Source organism: Abramis brama (genome assembly GCF_963993115.1).
Source record: "Abramis brama genome assembly, chromosome: 11".
NCBI classification, from domain to species: Eukaryota; Metazoa; Chordata; class Actinopteri; order Cypriniformes; family Leuciscidae; genus Abramis; species Abramis brama.
Window position 1 is genome coordinate 892,501 of NC_139973.1, and position 17,500 is coordinate 910,000.

The 17,500-nt window shown below is 44.0% G+C and overlaps 2 protein-coding genes across 2 annotated transcripts in view; both read left to right on the top strand.

Moving 5' to 3' along the window:
* The window catches only part of ppp1r16b (protein phosphatase 1, regulatory subunit 16B), a 70,160-nt gene extending 56,603 nt beyond the window's left edge, over nt 1–13,557 (top strand). The window contains exons 6-11 of the mRNA XM_084129096.1: nt 3,018–3,142; nt 4,052–4,177; nt 4,675–4,750; nt 6,772–6,901; nt 8,098–8,236; nt 11,966–13,557. Of these exons, the coding sequence (XP_083985222.1) occupies nt 3,018–3,142; nt 4,052–4,177; nt 4,675–4,750; nt 6,772–6,901; nt 8,098–8,236; nt 11,966–12,367 (998 nt within the window). The 3' untranslated portion in view covers nt 12,368–13,557. The remainder of the gene's footprint in view (nt 1–3,017; nt 3,143–4,051; nt 4,178–4,674; nt 4,751–6,771; nt 6,902–8,097; nt 8,237–11,965) is intronic.
* LOC311092401 (cytochrome c oxidase subunit NDUFA4) overlaps nt 1–17,500 on the top strand; it is a 106,090-nt gene that overhangs the window by 46,428 nt on the left and 42,162 nt on the right. The gene's annotated exons all lie outside the window — the stretch shown is intronic.

Below are 17,500 nucleotides of genomic sequence, written 5' to 3' on the forward strand. Positions count from 1 at the left end.
CCTGTAAGAACGCTGACGGCGCACATGCGTATCACGTGTTTAGTCTATAGATATGCGCGTTTGGATATATATGTGCGCAGGCGAGTGTCTTTCTTTACAAATTGACATCGCCAAATTACTCGCCTTAAAAATTCATGATACAGAATTTTTTGTCGCTTCCGCGTGTCCAGCGAACCGGAATTATTTTGACAATGTTTATCAGTACAGAGGGAGAGGGAAGAAGGCCTTCACAGGGAGAGACGACTGACACTTCAGGACTGCGTCATCAGGGTTATTCATATGAGCAGTAAGAACAGGGTTCGTACGAGTGCTTAAAGTGCTTGAATTTTACGTTTTGAAATGTACAGTGAGGAAAATAAGTGTTTGAACACCCTGCTATTTTGCAAGTTCTCCCACTTAGAAATCATGGAGGGGTCTGAAATTGTCATCGTAGGTACATGTCCACTGTGAGAGACATAATCTAAAAAATAAAATCCAGAAATCACAATGTATGATTTTTTAACTATTTATTTGAATGATACAGCTGCAAATAAGTATTTGAACACCTGAGAAAATCAATGTTAATATTTGGTACAGTAGCCTTTGTTTGCAATTACAGAGGTCAAACGTTTCCTGTAGTTTTTCACCAGGTTTGCACACACTGCAGGAGGGATTTTGGCCCACTCCTCCACACAGATCTTCTCTAGATCAGTCAGGTTTCTGGGCTGTCGCTGAGAAACACGGAGTTTGAGCTCCCTCCAAAGATTCTCTATTGGGTTTAGGTCTGGAGACTGGCTAGGCCACGCCAGAACCTTGATATGCTTCTTACAGAGCCACTCCTTGGTTATCCTGGCTGTGTGCTTCGGGTCATTGTCATGTTGGAAGACCCAGCCTCGACCCATCTTCAATGCTCTAACTGAGGGAAGGAGGTTGTTCCCCAAAATCTCGCAATACATGGCCCCGGTCATCCTCTCCTTAATACAGTGCAGTCGCCCTGTCCCATGTGCAGAAAAACACCCCCAAAGCATGATGCTACCACCCCCATGCTTCACAGTAGGGATGGTGTTCTTGGGATGGTACTCATCATTCTTCTTCCTCCAAACACGTTTAGTGGAATTATGACCAAAAAGTTCTATTTTGGTCTCATCTGACCACATGACTTTCTCCCATGACTCCTCTGGATCATCCAAATGGTCATTGGCAAACTTAAGACGGGCCTTGACATGTGCTGGTTTAAGCAGGGGAACCTTCCGTGCCATGCATGATTTCAAACCATGACGTCTTAGTGTATTACCAACAGTAACCTTGGAAACGGTGGTCCCAGCTCTTTTCAGGTCATTGACCAGCTCCTCCCGTGTAGTTCTGGGCTGATTTCTCACCTTTCTTAGGATCATTGAGACCCCACGAGGTGAGATCTTGCATGGAGCCCCAGTCTGAGGGAGATTGACAGTCATGTTTAGCTTCTTCCATTTTCTAATGATTGCTCCAACAGTGGACCTTTTTTCACCAAGCTGCTTGGCAATTTCCCCGTAGCCCTTTCCAGCCTTGTGGAGGTGTACAATTTTGTCTCTAGTGTCTTTGGACAGCTCTTTGGTCTTGGCCATGTTAGTAGTTGGATTCTTACTGATTGTATGGGGTGGACAGGTGTCTTTATGCAGCTAACGACCTCAAACAGGTGCATCTAATTTAGGATAATAAATGGAGTGGAGGTGGACATTTTAAAGGCAGACTAACAGGTCTTTGAGGGTCAGAATTCTAGCTGATAGACAGGTGTTCAAATACTTATTTGCAGCTGTATCATACAAATAAATAGTTAAAAAATCATACATTGTGATTTCTGGATTTTTTTTTTTAGATTATGTCTCTCACAGTGGACATGCACCTACGATGACAATTTCAGACCCCTCCATGATTTCCAAGTGGGAGAACTTGCAAAATAGCAGGGTGTTCAAATACTTATTTTCCTCACTGTAAGTCCTGGAAAACCCTTGAAAACGACATATTTATGAAGAGGTACTCAAAAAACGCTTGAATTATTGAAAGACAATATATGTGAAATTAGTGTTTAATTTTATTGATAAAATAATCTTTTGACACAAAATCAACCCGTCTGATATAGATATAGAGCCATTTCACATGATTATGAGTGTGATATTGCTCATAAATATCCAAGTATATGATACATCGTTCATTCTTCAGGTCAATCATATATTCATGAGAATAAACCAGTTTGAATAAGGAAAGCGATATCTTTGTCATAGTATCCTTTCAGTGGTTAAAGTTACACAGCCATTGCATGTGCTGCACTTTATTTGTACCATTTTGTTTTATTAGTTTATTTTTATTTATCTATTTACCTTTTTTAGAATTTGAAAGATAAAAAAGATATTGTTTGATGAGTGAGATCTCTGATTGTAGTGCTTGAAAAGTCCTTGAATTTAATTTTACAGTGTCTGTACGAACCCTGTAAGAATCAGAATCCAGGTGCAGATCTGTGTGTTTTATAGTTTAACATTCCAGATGCAGATCTCATTACATGACGAGATGAGATTTGGAAAGATTAGATTTTGGAAACAACATCATTATAATTCATCATCCAAACGCAGTCAATCTAATCTAGTTCTGAGGAACTGAGCGAATGTAATTTACAGAAAGATGTAGATTAATTCATCTTGATGTTGTTTGAATGTTCTGCGAGTTTTATTGTGATGTTTGAATTCGTTATTTCCCAGTATTTGATGATTTGTGGGATTGTCAGTGTCTCACAGCCTCCACCAATCACAGTCTATAATGAGTTCAGCTCCTCCCACTCTGTTTGATTGACAGTCAGATCAGCTCCTCCCACACACTGTTTGATTGACAGTCCGATCAGCTCCTCCCACTCTGTTTGATTGACAGTCAGATCAGCTCCTCCCACACACTGTTTGATTGACAGTCAGATCAGCCCCTCCCACACACTGTTTGATTGACAGTCAGATCAGCTCCTCCCACTCTGTTTGATTGACAGCTGTGTTGTCCAATGGTTGTGTCCATGACAGGCATCACGCAGGAGATGATCAACGAGACGAGAGCATCGGTGGAGAAGAGGATGCTGGCAGATATTCAGAACCTCCTTCAGGACGGAGCAGACGTCAACCATCACGACTCCCAGGGGGCCACGCTGGTACACACACACACACACACACACACACACTAGAGGCCACACAAATACACACACATGTACACATACATTCAATTCAAAGTTTGCTTTATTGGCATGACTGTAAATAATACAATTTTAGCAAAGCTTGGAATACATAGAATAATAATAAAAACATCAAAATAATAGAAGAAAATATTATAACATAACTTAAATTTAAATAAACAGTGTAAAAAATTTTAACATTAGAACAAACTCTCAAACACACACACACACACTCTCTCTCTCTCACACACACACACACACACACACTTTCTCTCTCTCACACACACACACACACACTCTCTCTCTCACACACACTCCTGCTCTTATTCTCTCCGTTCATCATTCAGCAGCGCAGGATAATGACAGACATCAGACGCTTTTACTGGAACATTGAATCAGCAGCACATAAAACATCCTTTCGCTCGCTGTGTGTGTGTGTGTGTGTGACGATGCTGAGTGGAAGGAAACACATGAGATAAACTAGAATGAACATCAAAAGCTGCTGATCTGATGATTTGAGGAGAGACGGAAGCACTTCCTGTTTGCATAAACAGTCTGAAGTCTGATTTCAAGAGATATTAAAGATGAGTCTGCGAGTTTGAGGAAACTTATAAAATATTTTAGATGATACCATCAATACAAAACACATAAAACAGAAAGTAAGATGTATGTGTAATTATGTGAAGTGTGTATGTGTGTGTGTGTGAGACTGTGTGTGTGTGTGTGTGTGTGTGTGTGTGTGATGGGCAGGTTTAGAGTAAGGGAACAGAATATACAGTTTGTACAGTATAAATACCATTACGTCTATGGAGAGTCCCCATTTAGATCGCTAAGTAACGTGTGTGTGTGTGTGTGTGTGTGTGTGTGTGTGTGTGTGTGTGTGTTCAGCTACACATCGCGGCTGCGAACGGTTACGCTCAGGTCACAGAGATGCTGTTAGAAGGAGGAGCGAGAACAGACGTGAGGGATTCTGACGGATGGACACCGATACACGCCGCCGCGTGCTGGGGACAGGTCAGGGTTCACGGATATCATGATGAATTATCCTTTTTGAAATATGATTATGAAATTATGTTTTAAAGATGATTATGAAATTATCATTTTGTAATATGATTATGACATTTTATATTTTTTAATAATTAGCATTTTTTAAAGATGATTATGAAATGATAATGTTTTAAATATTATTATGAAATTATCATTTTTTAAAGATGATTATGAAATGATAATGTTTTAAATATTATGAAATTATCATTTTTGAAATATGATTATGAAATTATCATTTTTGAAATATGATTATGAAATTATATATGTTTTTATACGATTATGAAATTATAATTATTGAAATATGATTATGAAATGATCATGTTTTAAATATTATTATGAAATTATAATTTTTGTCTAAAAAATAAACTAGCTATAAACTGAAATCAGTAGTTTTATGTTATATGTGCCATTAGGCATCATCATAATGTTCTGTATGAAAGATGAATATTAATTTCCATAATTAGGTCCAAGTGGCCGAGCTGCTGGTCTCTCACGGTGCCAATCTGAACGCCAAGACGTACATGGAGGAGACGCCCATAGGTACAACTCTGAGATGATCCTCAATATCACATAATAATACAGAAACCACAAACACTTCCACGATAAAGCTTCTGACGGAACATGATGCCGCTCATTACGCCAGATCAATAAATACACACACATATTGATTTGAGTAATAATTGTAGATTAGTTTAACGTCGGCCTGACAGTGAAGTGTATCCGAGTGAAACGCTTCTGGAAGAAGATCAGATGCGGGAAAACAATCTTACAATCATTAACGTGAACAATAATGATGTGCACAGATTGATAATGTAGAATAAATACTGCAATATTCCATTAAAAACAAGTCAATTTTGATTTCATAATGATTTTAAAGCTTCTACTGAGAAAAATAGTTTATTACAATATAGAAACTGATACAAACTGGACAAATATTACAGTGTTATCATTATTAATCTACCCTGTCTTCCTCCGTTCTCAGCTTTTACTGGTTCATTCGTTCTCAGTCAATGTTTTTGTTTTCTGGCTCCTGAGCGTCTGCTCGTTTATGACAGTTTATGTTGCCATAAAATTAATATTGTCCTCTAAGGCCGTTTTTATTACAGTCGGTAGTCATAGCAACCGTTTTAGGTCACAAGACGACACCAATTCAGTTCAAGTTTATTTATATAGCGCTTTTCACAATAAATATTGTTTCAAAGTAAACATTTGTTTCAATGTCAAAGGCGAATATTATTATTATATATTATAAGCTGAATTTTCAGCATCATTACTCCAGTCTTCAGTGTCACATGATCCTTCAGAAATCATTCTAATATGATGATTTGATGATCAAGACACATTTATGATTATTATTATTTTTTGTTGAAAACAGTTCTATATAAAAAAAAATCTGGATTCTTTGATGAACAGAAAGTTCAAAAGAACAGCATTTATCTGAAATATAAAGCTTTTATAATAACATTAAACATCGTTCAAAAGTTTGCGGTCAGTAAGAATTTTTTGGGGGGGGGGGGGGGGGGGGGGGGAATAAATAAAAGAAATCGATACTTTTATTAATCGAGGATGACAGTTAAGACATTTATAATGTTACAAAAGATTATATTCCAAATAAACCCTGTTCTTTTGAACTTTCTATTCATCAAAGAATCCTGAAATATTTTTATATAGAACTGTTTTCAACAAAAAATTATAATAATCATAAATGTTTCTTGAGCATCAAATCATCATATTAGAATGATTTCTGAAGGATCATGTGACACTGAAGACTGGAGTAATGATGCTGAAAATTCAGCTTTGATCACAGGAATAAATTACACTTTATATATTACATATTCACATAGACGTTATTTTAAATTGTCATAATATTTAACAATATTACTGTTTTTTGTATTTTTTTGTATTTTTAATCAAATAAATGCAGCCTTGGTGAGCAGAAGAGACTTCTTTTAAAAACATTAAAAATCTTACCGATCCGAAACGTTTGTCTGGTAGTGTACATTACAGGTGTGTGTTTAGTTAACGTCATATATTGAGTTTATCAGAAATAATGAACATGTTAAGCAGCGATTACATCTTGTGCTCGTAATGATTACAGTATAAGGATAATATTTTGAAGTTTTGCGTGTCGCTCATCTCAGACTGTCTGTTTAGAGAGAATTTAAATGTTGCAGTTTTTAAATGTTGCTTCTTGTTTCAGAACTTTCAGAGAACATTCAAATGTAACGTTTCAAGAATGGAATGTTCCTTTAACGTTCGCGAGGTCAAAAAATCTTCATGCCTTAAAATATCTTGAATGTAACTCGACACCCTTGCCTCATTTAGTATGTGCGGTTCTATGAATATGCAAATGAGCCCCGCCTCCACTCACTCACTCAGAGATCCACTGGTTGACGATCACACGTTGATCTGATTGGTTACAAGGTAGTTTGTGACGTCAGAAACACCAGCGATTTCAGATTTCTGAAATCCTATGATCCTTTTCTAACAGGACAAATTCATGAATAAATCAGTCGTGTGTGTTTGTGTGTGTTTGTGTGTGTGTGTGTGTGTGTGCTCAGATCTGTGTGAGGATGAGGAGTTCAGGAATCATTTGCTGGAGTTGAAGCACAAGCATGACATCATCATGAAGTCTCAGCTGAAGCACAAGACGTCTCTGTGTCGTCGAACCAGCAGCGCCGGCAGCCGAGGGTAATACTAATAATAATAATAATAATACGTTTATTTTATACAGCGCCTTTCTACAAACTCAAGGTCAGTGTACAATATGATACAAATAAAGCACACTTGCTGACCCCTGCTGGACACTCGCAGAACTGCACCTCACTCAATCACAACACCAGATCAAGTCCAGCTTTATTCCTGCAGATTTACAGTAGGGCTGTCAAAATGGCTGAAAAGCTGAAATTTCTTACTTAAATATTAGCAAAATTTGAGTCGACATTTGAAGTGGATCAAAAAAGTTCATCAAAGTTGTCCTAAGACAAGAACGGGTGTTGTTCAGAATTCATGTATAACTTTGATGAAAGGTTTTGATCCACTTCAAATGTTGACTACTGTATATTCAAATTCTAAAGGCAATATTTAATGTTAGTGGAAAAGTACAGTATTGTCTCCTGTGTCCACAAGAGGGCGCAAGCGAGCACAATAAGCAAATATAAACCAAATCAAGCATCGCGTCCTTTATTGAAATGAAATGACATTCACTTTTTGAAGTGCATTAACTTTTGAAACAATTGTTCTTAAATAAAATATAATGTCCTAAATGTGCATGCAAGGAAAATTAGGTTATAATAGTGCATAAAACTGTTTGTGCATCAGTAACCTGAGAAAACACACTTCAACACACAGCGTAATGAACTACACAAACACACAACAGCAAACTGACATTCAGAAACACACACGTCTACTCTCTACATCTACATATCGTTCATCAGAAACACCAGACGCTCTTGATCTGAGCGAGTGCTGAGCGCTTTCACACACACACACACACTCAGCTCTGACCGATGTGCAGGTTTGGTCAAGTGTGTCGTTGCATGAACTGAGAGGGTTTTCGTCAGCAGGAAGAACCTTTTCCCGCCATTTTTCAAATGAACTGTACAATGGATAATCTAACAAAAACACACCGCGTCAGTGACATCATCATCAATCCTCATCATCATCATCATCATCATCATCATGTCTCACGCCTCTTGACACACCGAAAATTCAAATGCACTGTTTTTGCTTTCGAATGAGCAGTTTTTTTAAAAATTCAAGGAATATTCAAAATTCAAATTTTTTATTTGACAGCCTCACAGTAATATACAGAATCAATGATGCAAACGTCATCAGATATGAGACACGTTCTGCCTATAATATCTTGTGTTTGACTGTGTTTGTAGGAAAGTGGTCCGGAGGGCGAGTCTGTCGGACAGACACAATCTCTGCCGGAAGGAGTATCAGACGGAAGCCATCGTGTGGAGAGGAGGACGAGAGGAAGAGGAGCGAGAGCGCGAGTCGGATCAGGAGAACAGCCGTTCGGTGAGCAGAGCTTCTCTCCGCGATCACACTCGCGCGGTCGAGTCCAGAGCAGAGCTTCTCTCCGCGATCACACTCGCGCGGTCGAGTCCAGTCCAGAGCTTCTCTCCGCGATCGCACTCGCGCGGTCGAGTCCAGTCCAGAGCTTCTCTCCGCGATCACACTCGCGCGGTCGAGTCCAGTCCAGAGCTTCTCTCCGCGATCACACTCGCGCGGTCGAGTCCAGTCCAGAGCTTCTCTCCGCTATCACACTCGCGCGGTCGAGTCCAGTCCAGAGCTTCTCTCCGCGATCACACTCGCGCGGTCGAGTCCAGTCCAGAGCTTCTCTCCGCGATCACACTCGCACGGTCGAGTCCAGTCCAGAGCTTCTCTCCGCGATCACACTCGCGCGGTCGAGTCCAGAGCAGAGCTTCTCTCCGCGATCACACTCACGCGGTCGAGTCCAGTCCAGTCCAGAGCTTCTCTCCGCGATCACACTCGCGCGGTCGAGTCCAGTCCAGAGCTTCTCTCCGCACGGTCGAGTCCAGAGCAGAGCTTCTCTCCGCGATCACACTCGCGCGGTCGAGTCCAGAGCAGAGCTTCTCTCCGCGATCACACTCGCGCGGTCGAGTCCAGTCCAGAGCTTCTCTCCGCGATCACACTCGCGCGGTCGAGTCCAGTCCAGAGCTTCTCTCCGCGCGGTCGAGTCCAGTCCAGAGCTTCTCTCCGCGATCACACTCGCGCGGTCGAGTCCAGTCCAGAGCTTCTCTCCGCGCGGTCGAGTCCAGTCCAGAGCTTCTCTCCGCGATCACACTCGCGCGGTCGAGTCCAGTCCAGAGCTTCTCTCCGCGATCACACTCGCGCGGTCGAGTCCAGTCCAGAGCTTCTCTCCGCGCGGTCAAGTCCAGTCCAGAGCTTCTCTCCGCGATCACACTCGCGCTGTCGAGTCCAGTCCAGAGCTTCTCTCCGCGATCACACTCGCACGGTCGAGTCCAGTCCAGAGCTTCTCTCCGCGATCACACTCGCACGGTCGAGTCCAGTCCAGAGCTTCTCTCCGCGATCACACTCGCGCGGTCGAGTCCAGTCCAGTCCAGAGCTTCTCTCCGCGATCACACTCGCACGGTCGAGTCCAGTCCAGAGCTTCTCTCCGCGATCACACTCGCGCGGTCGAGTCCAGTCCAGTCCAGAGCTTCTCTCCGCGATCACACTCACGCGGTCGAGTCCAGTCCAGTCCAGAGCTTCTCTCCGCGATCACACTCGCGCGGTCGAGTCCAGTCCAGAGCTTCTCTCCGCACGGTCGAGTCCAGAGCAGAGCTTCTCTCCGCGATCACACTCGCGCGGTCGAGTCCAGAGCAGAGCTTCTCTCCGCGATCACACTCGCGCGGTCGAGTCCAGTCCAGAGCTTCTCTCCGCGATCACACTCGCGCGGTCGAGTCCAGTCCAGAGCTTCTCTCCGCGCGGTCGAGTCCAGTCCAGAGCTTCTCTCCGCGATCACACTCGCGCGGTCGAGTCCAGTCCAGAGCTTCTCTCCGCGCGGTCGAGTCCAGTCCAGAGCTTCTCTCCGCGATCACACTCGCGCGGTCGAGTCCAGTCCAGAGCTTCTCTCCGCGATCACACTCGCGCGGTCGAGTCCAGTCCAGAGCTTCTCTCCGCGCGGTCAAGTCCAGTCCAGAGCTTCTCTCCGCGATCACACTCGCGCTGTCGAGTCCAGTCCAGAGCTTCTCTCCGCGATCACACTCGCACGGTCGAGTCCAGTCCAGAGCTTCTCTCCGCGATCACACTCGCACGGTCGAGTCCAGTCCAGAGCTTCTCTCCGCGATCACACTCGCGCGGTCGAGTCCAGTGCAGAGCTTCTCTCCGCGATCACACTCGCGCTGTCGAGTCCAGTCCAGAGCTTCTCTCCGCGATCACACTCGCACGGTCGAGTCCAGTCCAGAGCTTCTCTCCGCGATCACACTCACGCGCTCGAGTCCAGTCCAGTCCAGAGCTTCTCTCCGCGATCACACTCGCGCGGTCGAGTCCAGTCCAGAGCTTCTCTCCGCGATCACACTCGCGCGGTCGAGTCCAGTCCAGAGCTTCTCTCCGCGATCACACTCGCGCGGTCGAGTCCAGTCCAGAGCTTCTCTCCGCGATCACACTCGCGCTGTCGAGTCCAGTCCAGTCCAGAGCTTCTCTCCGCGCGGTCAAGTCCAGTCCAGAGCTTCTCTCCGCGCGGTCGAGTCCAGTCCAGAGCTTCTCTCCGCGATCACACTCGCGCGGTCGAGTCCAGTCCAGAGCTTCTCTCCGCGATCACACTCGCGCGGTCGAGTCCAGTCCAGAGCTTCTCTCCGCGCGGTCGAGTCCAGTCCAGAGCTTCTCTCCGCGATCACACTCGCGCGGTCGAGTCCAGTCCAGAGCTTCTCTCCGCGATCACACTCGCGCGGTCGAGTCCAGTCCAGAGCTTCTCTCCGCGATCACACTCGCGCGGTCGAGTCCAGTCCAGAGCTTCTCTCCGCGATCACACTCGCGCGGTCGAGTCCAGTCCAGAGCTTCTCTCCGCGATCACACTCGCGCTGTCGAGTCCAGTCCAGAGCTTCTCTCCGCGATCACACTCGCGCTGTCGAGTCCAGTCCAGAGCTTCTCTCCGCGATCACACTCGCGCGGTCGAGTCCAGTCCAGAGCTTCTCTCCGCGATCACACTCACGCGCTCGAGTCCAGTCCAGTCCAGAGCTTCTCTCCGCGATCACACTCGCGCGGTCGAGTCCAGTCCAGAGCTTCTCTCCGCGATCACACTCGCGCTGTCGAGTCCAGTCCAGAGCTTCTCTCCGCGATCACACTCGCGCGGTCGAGTCCAGTCCAGAGCTTCTCTCCGCGATCACACTCGCGCGGTCGAGTCCAGTCCAGAGCTTCTCTCCGCGATCACACTCGCGCGGTCGAGTCCAGTGCAGGGCTAGCGGTTATCTTAGCAATCGAGGATTCTACACATTATTCCATTGATTAATCGAGTAATCGGGTAAAAAATTGTGGTAATAAAATAGATCCAAGTGAACAACAGGCTTCAAAATGACTTAAAATACTAGTAACGAATCACAAAAATCACGGTACGGATCATTTACGTTTTTTTGAGCCACGGATCGGAACATTTTTCGGATCAGCAAAAAATAAATAAATAAAAAATGTATATATATGGGGGGGGGTTATTAGTTATCAGCCTAACTGAGCCTAAAGTTCACACATTATTTAAAACAAGTGAACAGTCAGTAATAAAATAAGAACAAATACACAAATTACAAGCAGAAGTGGACACTAAATAACAAATGTACAAAGTCTAACAGTATTCGGGTACAGAAATTAATAATTAAGCCTAAATGTAAAATAACACTTATATGTTCACTGTAGAAATTAAATATAGTTTCATATTTGTTAAAGCTGTTGTTTTATTAACATTAATGACACAGACAACAGCAGGAATATTAGGCTGTCGTCACTTTAAGACACTCTCTCACTCACTCTCCCTCTCTCTCTCTCCCTCTCTCTCTCTCTCTCGCTCTCTCTCTCTCTCTCCCTCTCTCTCTCTCTGTCTCTCTCTCTTTCGCTCTCTCCCTCTCTCTCTCTCTGTCTCTCTCTCTCGCTCTCTCTCACTCGCTCTCTCTCTCTCGCTCTCTCCTCTCGCTCTCTCTCTCTACTCTCTCTCTCTGTCTCTCTCTCTCTCTGTCTCTCTCTCTCTCTCTCTCTCTCTCTCTCTCTCTTTGTCTTCTTGTGTGTGTACCGCAGGCTGATGACGGCTCGCGCACTCCAGGGATCCTGAAGGACGGCGGACGACAGAACGGTTGCGTTTCCGCTCCAGCGCCGCCCGCTTCTAACGGTGACCCTGTGACCCCTGACCCCCACGACACCACAACCTCCACTGAGGAGTCCAAGCCTAAAGAGCGCGCGCAAACGCTGTCCGAACTCAAAAAGCAGCGCTCAGCCGCTAAACTCCTCCCACACCCAGTCCTCAACGGTCACATGGGCAACGGATCCACCAATCCCGTGGACCCGCGCATGCCACAGGTCTCGTCCAATGGCAGCGCGGTTTACTTCACGCCGGCCAGCGGAGACCCGCCCCTCCTGAGATTCAAGCAGCCAATCGAAGACGAGGATCCTAAGAGTCACGGCTGCTGCTGCGTCTCGTAGATCCGGCCAATCGCATGATCCCAAGCGTCTGATTGGCCGATGGAGGCCTGATTCATCCCCAGACTTTTGCTGTGCAGGTTTTCCGATTTAGTTCTCATTCTGAGAGGCGTTCCTGTAAAACACAGAGGTGAACGTGATCCTGCACATGATGGATCACGGTGGGAGGGTTTATGGGTAATTATTTATTTCATATCATCAGTTCTGGCATGTTAATTTGGTGTCTGTCCAGCTCGATCATGAGACTGACGGCAGAAACGGCCAATGAGGTTCCAGTGCCACTCTTGTAGCCCCTCCCACTCCTCAACACTCACCTGCCAATCACAGGATCCCTTGCGTCTGATTGACCGATGGAGGCCTGATTCATCCCCAGACTTTTGCCCTGCAGATTTTCCGATTTAGTTCTCATTCTGAGAGGCGTTTCTGTAAAACACAGATGTGAACATGATCCTGCACATGATGCTCCCTATGAAGGGTCCGGAGCAGTGAGGGATCATGGGTAATTATTTATTTCTGATCAGTTCTGGCATGTTAATTTGGTGTCTGTCCAGTTGATCATGAGTCTTGCAGAAGACTGATGGCAGAATCAGCCAATGAGGTTCCAGTGCCACTCCTGTAGTCCCTCCTACTCCTCAACCCTCACCTGCCAATCACAGGATCCCAAGCGTCTGATTGGCTGATGGAGGCCTGATTCATCCCCAGACTTTTCTGACCCCTTTTTGACCCCTGCGCAGGAACTTCTGAAATCTCATTCAGGCTTCCCAGGTCAGACGTGTGATTACGCTTCTCGTTTTCACTTCCAGCCTCCACTCGGAGCAACAAAGGCCATTCATTCCTCCAGAAATAAACCACCGCTCTCCTGTACAGTATTTATTTGTATATGTGCATAGAGCCACTGTTCTATAAGATTATTTATTGTATGATGAAGAGAGAGATGAAGAGACTGACGGAGATGAGTTCAGTATTTAGTATTTTTGTATGACAGTGTTATAAAGACCAGAAGAAGTATTTGACGTCCAACTCACATTTCACACTAAAATCACATGATCTCAATGACTTTTAAACCCCAAACGCTGCAGTAAAAATCATTATAAACACTTTCAATTCAAATAACAAAATATATCAGATTGTTTTCATGAGATTTCGCTTATTTGTTATAAAAATAATAGTGCTAGGCAACGATTAATTGCATTAAAAAAAAAAACTGTTTATATAATATATATATGTGTGTGTACTGCGTATAATTATTTTGTATATATAAATACACACATATGCATGTATATATTTAAGAAATATTTGCATGTGTATATATATTTATACACAATTTATATAAATATTTTATATATAAATAACACATGCATATGTGTGTATTTATATATACAAAATAATTATACACAGTACACACACATATATATATTATGTAAACAGAAGCATTTATTTTGGATGTCCAGCACAATTTATTCTGCATTTTGACATTATTTAATGACTTTTTAACCCAAACGCTGCAGGAAAACTGAGGGCACAATGATGCACAAACACTTTCAATTCAAATAACAAAATATATCAGATTGTTTTCATGAGATTTTGCGTATTTGCTATGAAAATAATGTGAAATATAGACGTGTTTGTGAGCGTTAGATGTCAAATATGAAGAAAAGTGTTGATTTAACCCTTCATATCCTGCACATGATGCTCCCTATGAAGGGTCCGGAGCGGTGGGAGTCATTATTTATTCCGAATGATCCGTTCCGGCATGTTCTCAGTTCGTTCTCACGACACTTTTGGGTGCCAAAGTTTTCCGGATGATTGACGGCAGAATCGGCCAATGAGGTTCCAGTGCCACTCCTGTAGCCCCGCCCACTTCACGTCGCCCGTGCGTCAGAGGCGGGAAGGAATGTAAATAACCCTTGTTTCCTTTAAAGTAAATGATGGAGATGTTAAAGAGGAACGCTGTGCTTATGAAGGGCCACGACAGTATTGTGCGATTATGAAACTGAAATAGAGGAATATGAGGATGAAGAAGGGAAAGAGCATCACAACTACTGATTTTATAATTACTGGAATACACTGATCACTGTATTAACATATTTGCAATAAATTGTATATTTTGTTCAGTTTCTAAACCCCTCTGGTTCTTCTGTCATCAGTGTGTGTGTGTGTGTGTTTAGGGAAGTGGTTGAGTCATCACAGTGAGTCAGCAGGAAATCCACCAATGAAGAAGAGAGAGCAGAACATGTGCTGACTGTAAATATTGATTTAGTGTGTGTTTCAATCTTCTGTGGTCCTGAAAACATTAACACTGATCAAACACAACAACATTGTGAAAATTATGAAGTAACACTTTATAATAAGGTTCATTAGTTAACATTAATGTATTTACTAACAATAAGCAAAACATTTATTACAGTGTTTATTAATCTTTGTTAATGTTAGTTAATAAAAATCCAGCTGTTCATTGTTTGTTCATGTTAAATAATGAACCTTATTGTAAAGTGTTGCAAATTATGAAATAGACTTAAGATAAAACAATGAAAAAGATATAAATATTGTAATGGATGTTTATATATCTTACTCACTTTAACGGCTCAACCTGTTCAACTGCTTGTTTACCCAAATACCTGATCAGCCAATCACAGGGCAGGAACTCAATGACTTTACGATCAGCCAATCACAGGGCAGGAACTCACAGACTTTACGATCAGCCAATCACAGGGCAGGAACTCACAGACTTTACGATCAGCCAATCACAGGGCAAGAACTCAATGACTTTACGATCAGCCAATCACAGGGCAGGAACTCTTTACGCATGTAAACATCATCAAGATCTGCTGAAGTTCAGAATGAGGAAGAAAGTGATTTAAGAGACTTTGAACGTGTGTGTGTTGTCAGACGATCTGGTCTGAGTGTTTCAGAAACTGCTGATCGACTGGGTGAGGTCAGAGGTCAGAGGAGAATGACCTGACACTGGTTCAGCTGATAGAAAGACAACACTCAAATAATCACTGGTTACAGACGAACTACAGCAGCAGAACACACACACACACACACACACACACACACACACCGGTGACACTCACTAACACACACACACCGGTGACACTCACTAACACACACACACACACTGGTGACACTCACTAACACACACACACACACACACCGGTGACACTCACTAACACACACACACCGGTGACACTCACTAACACACACACACACCGGTGACACTCACTAACACACACACACACACACACACACCGGTGACACTCACTAACACACACACACCGGTGACACTCACTAACACACACACACACACCGGTGACACTCACTAACACACACACACACACACACACCGGTGACACTCACTAACACACACACACCGGTGACACTCACTAACACACACACACACCGGTGACACTCACTAACACACACACACGCAAACACCGGTGACACACACACACACACACACACACCGGTGACACTCACTAACACACACACACACCGGTGACACTCACTAACACACACACACAAACACCGGTGACACTCACACACACACACACACACACACTGGTGACACTCACTAACACACACACACACCGGTGACACTTACTAACACACACACACACACAAACACCGGTGACACACACACACACACCGGTGACACTCACTAACACACACACACACCGGTGACACTCACTAACACACACACACACACACCGGTGACACTCACTAACACACACACACACCGGTGACACTCAGTAACACACACACACACACACACTGGTGATACTCACTAACACACACACACACCGGTGACACTCACTAACACACACACACACACACCGGTGACACTCACACACACACACACACACACACACACACTGGTGACACTCACTAACACACACACACACACACCGGTGACACTCACTAACACACACACACACCGGTGACACTCACTAACACACACACACACTGGTGATACTCACTAACACACACACACACCGGTGACACTCACTAACACACACACACACCGGTGACACTCACTAACACACACACACACACACCGGTGACACTCACACACACACACTGGTGACACTCACTAACACACACACACACCAGTGATACTCACTAACACGCACACCGGTGACACTCACTAACACACACACACACACACCGGTGACACTCACTAACACACACACACACACACACACACTGGTGACACTCACTCACACACACACACACACTGGTGACACTCACTCACACACACACACACACTCTCACGCACACACACACACCGGATGACACACACACTCCCACACACACACCGGTGACACTCACTAACACACGCACTCTCTCACCCACACACACACCGGTGACACTCACTAACACACACACACACACTGGTGACACACTCACACACGCACTCTCTCACTCCCACACACACCAGTGACACACACACTCCCACACACACACCGGTGACACTCACTAACACACACACACACACACACTCTCTCACTCATACTCACACACTCTCTTTAAGTTTCTCTGTGTGTTTCAGCATCAGACACTAACTGGTCTTTATTAAACCCCCTCTTTATCTCATAAAGCAGCAGTGTGTGTGTGTGTGTGTGTGTGTGTGTGTGTCCGGATGGTGTAATAATCTCCACAGCTCCACCCGAGCAGAAGGTGATGTTGGAGAAACGCCTCAAACTCTCCAGCGTGACGCTCCACTTCAGCGAGTGTGAGCTCTCGTCACACTGATATCTCCATCATGAACGGAGAATAACTCCATCAGCTCATGCTGAACTTCAGATATTAATGCATCTAAAACTGTGAAGGACTGTTAATCTTTTAATAACTTCAGTCTCCTTGTGAAAGCATGACGACTGTGCTCTGATCAGCAAGAGTTTAAATCTGCTACAATATTGCCTAACTTTAGAGGTTTGCTTACAGAGCAGAATATATGAGTGAGTGTTAAGACTCGTTGATTAAAAGATGCATTTTACATGCGATTATCATCATCAAAGAAATAAAATATGTTACAAAAGATTCTATTTCAAATAAACGCTGTTCTTTTGAACTTTCTATTCATCAAATAATCCTGAGAAATAGAATGTATCACAGTTTCCACAAAAATATGAA